The 642-nt window shown below is 64.5% G+C and overlaps 2 protein-coding genes across 2 annotated transcripts in view; both read right to left on the bottom strand.

Moving 5' to 3' along the window:
- Positions 1–642, bottom strand: part of LOC105553200 — a 6,885-nt gene continuing 6,243 nt past the window's right edge. Inside the window, exon 3 of the mRNA XM_011999173.1 lies at positions 1–633. Within this exon, the coding sequence (XP_011854563.1) occupies positions 239–633 (395 nt within the window). The 3' untranslated portion in view covers positions 1–238. The remainder of the gene's footprint in view (positions 634–642) is intronic.
- PITPNC1 (phosphatidylinositol transfer protein, cytoplasmic 1) overlaps positions 1–642 on the bottom strand; it is a 395,624-nt gene that overhangs the window by 390,925 nt on the left and 4,057 nt on the right. The gene's annotated exons all lie outside the window — the stretch shown is intronic.

The raw sequence follows: 642 nt of genomic DNA, 5'->3' as shown, positions 1-642 counted from the left end.
CCAGCGCTCGTAGCCGGCGGGCGAAGCAGCCCCCGCGGCAAGCTCAGCTCCTGGCTTCCTCCTCTCCGCCCCAGAGCATGTCAGGGTTTGGGTCCGGGTGTTCGCAGCTCCTCCGCCTCCTCCCTCGCCGAGGCCGGTCCTCCCAGAACGCGGTGTTGCAAAGTCAGGGAGGTAGGGAGGGAGACCCGCTGGTGACGGCTCTGCTCGGCAGCCCAGGGTGGTAGGAGCGGCCGCCAGATCAGGACATGCCTGGCAGCGAGCGAGGGAGGAAAAAAGAGAGATTTCCAAAAATTAAAACGAATGCACAAAAGTCACCCGCTCGATCCGCCTCCGAAAGCAGAAGGGAACCTGGCGAACCCCCTCCTTCGGCGGGTCTGCCCGATGCTAATGTCACCAGGAACACATTGCAGCCGGAGCCGGAGATGCTGACTTTCCAGACAAAGGCTCGATCGGCTCCTCTCCGCGGGCGGTAAACAAGATTTCCTGCTCTTTTTAGGGCCGGTCCCCGCGCCGCTCCGGGGCTCGGCTCGGGGAGAAAAGGGAAGCCGCCGCCGCCGCCGCTGCCGCTGGGCCGGTGTGTACCCTGGACTCCGGGGCGCACGAATTGATGAGTTTCCTCAGAGCTAGCATCCGCTTGCCGGC

Source organism: Mandrillus leucophaeus, unplaced genomic scaffold (genome assembly GCF_000951045.1).
Source record: "Mandrillus leucophaeus isolate KB7577 unplaced genomic scaffold, Mleu.le_1.0 Scaffold585, whole genome shotgun sequence".
Lineage (NCBI taxonomy): Eukaryota > Metazoa > Chordata > Mammalia > Primates > Cercopithecidae > Mandrillus > Mandrillus leucophaeus.
Note: the sequence above shows the minus strand (reverse complement) of the source record. Positions and strands in the feature narration are given on the sequence as shown.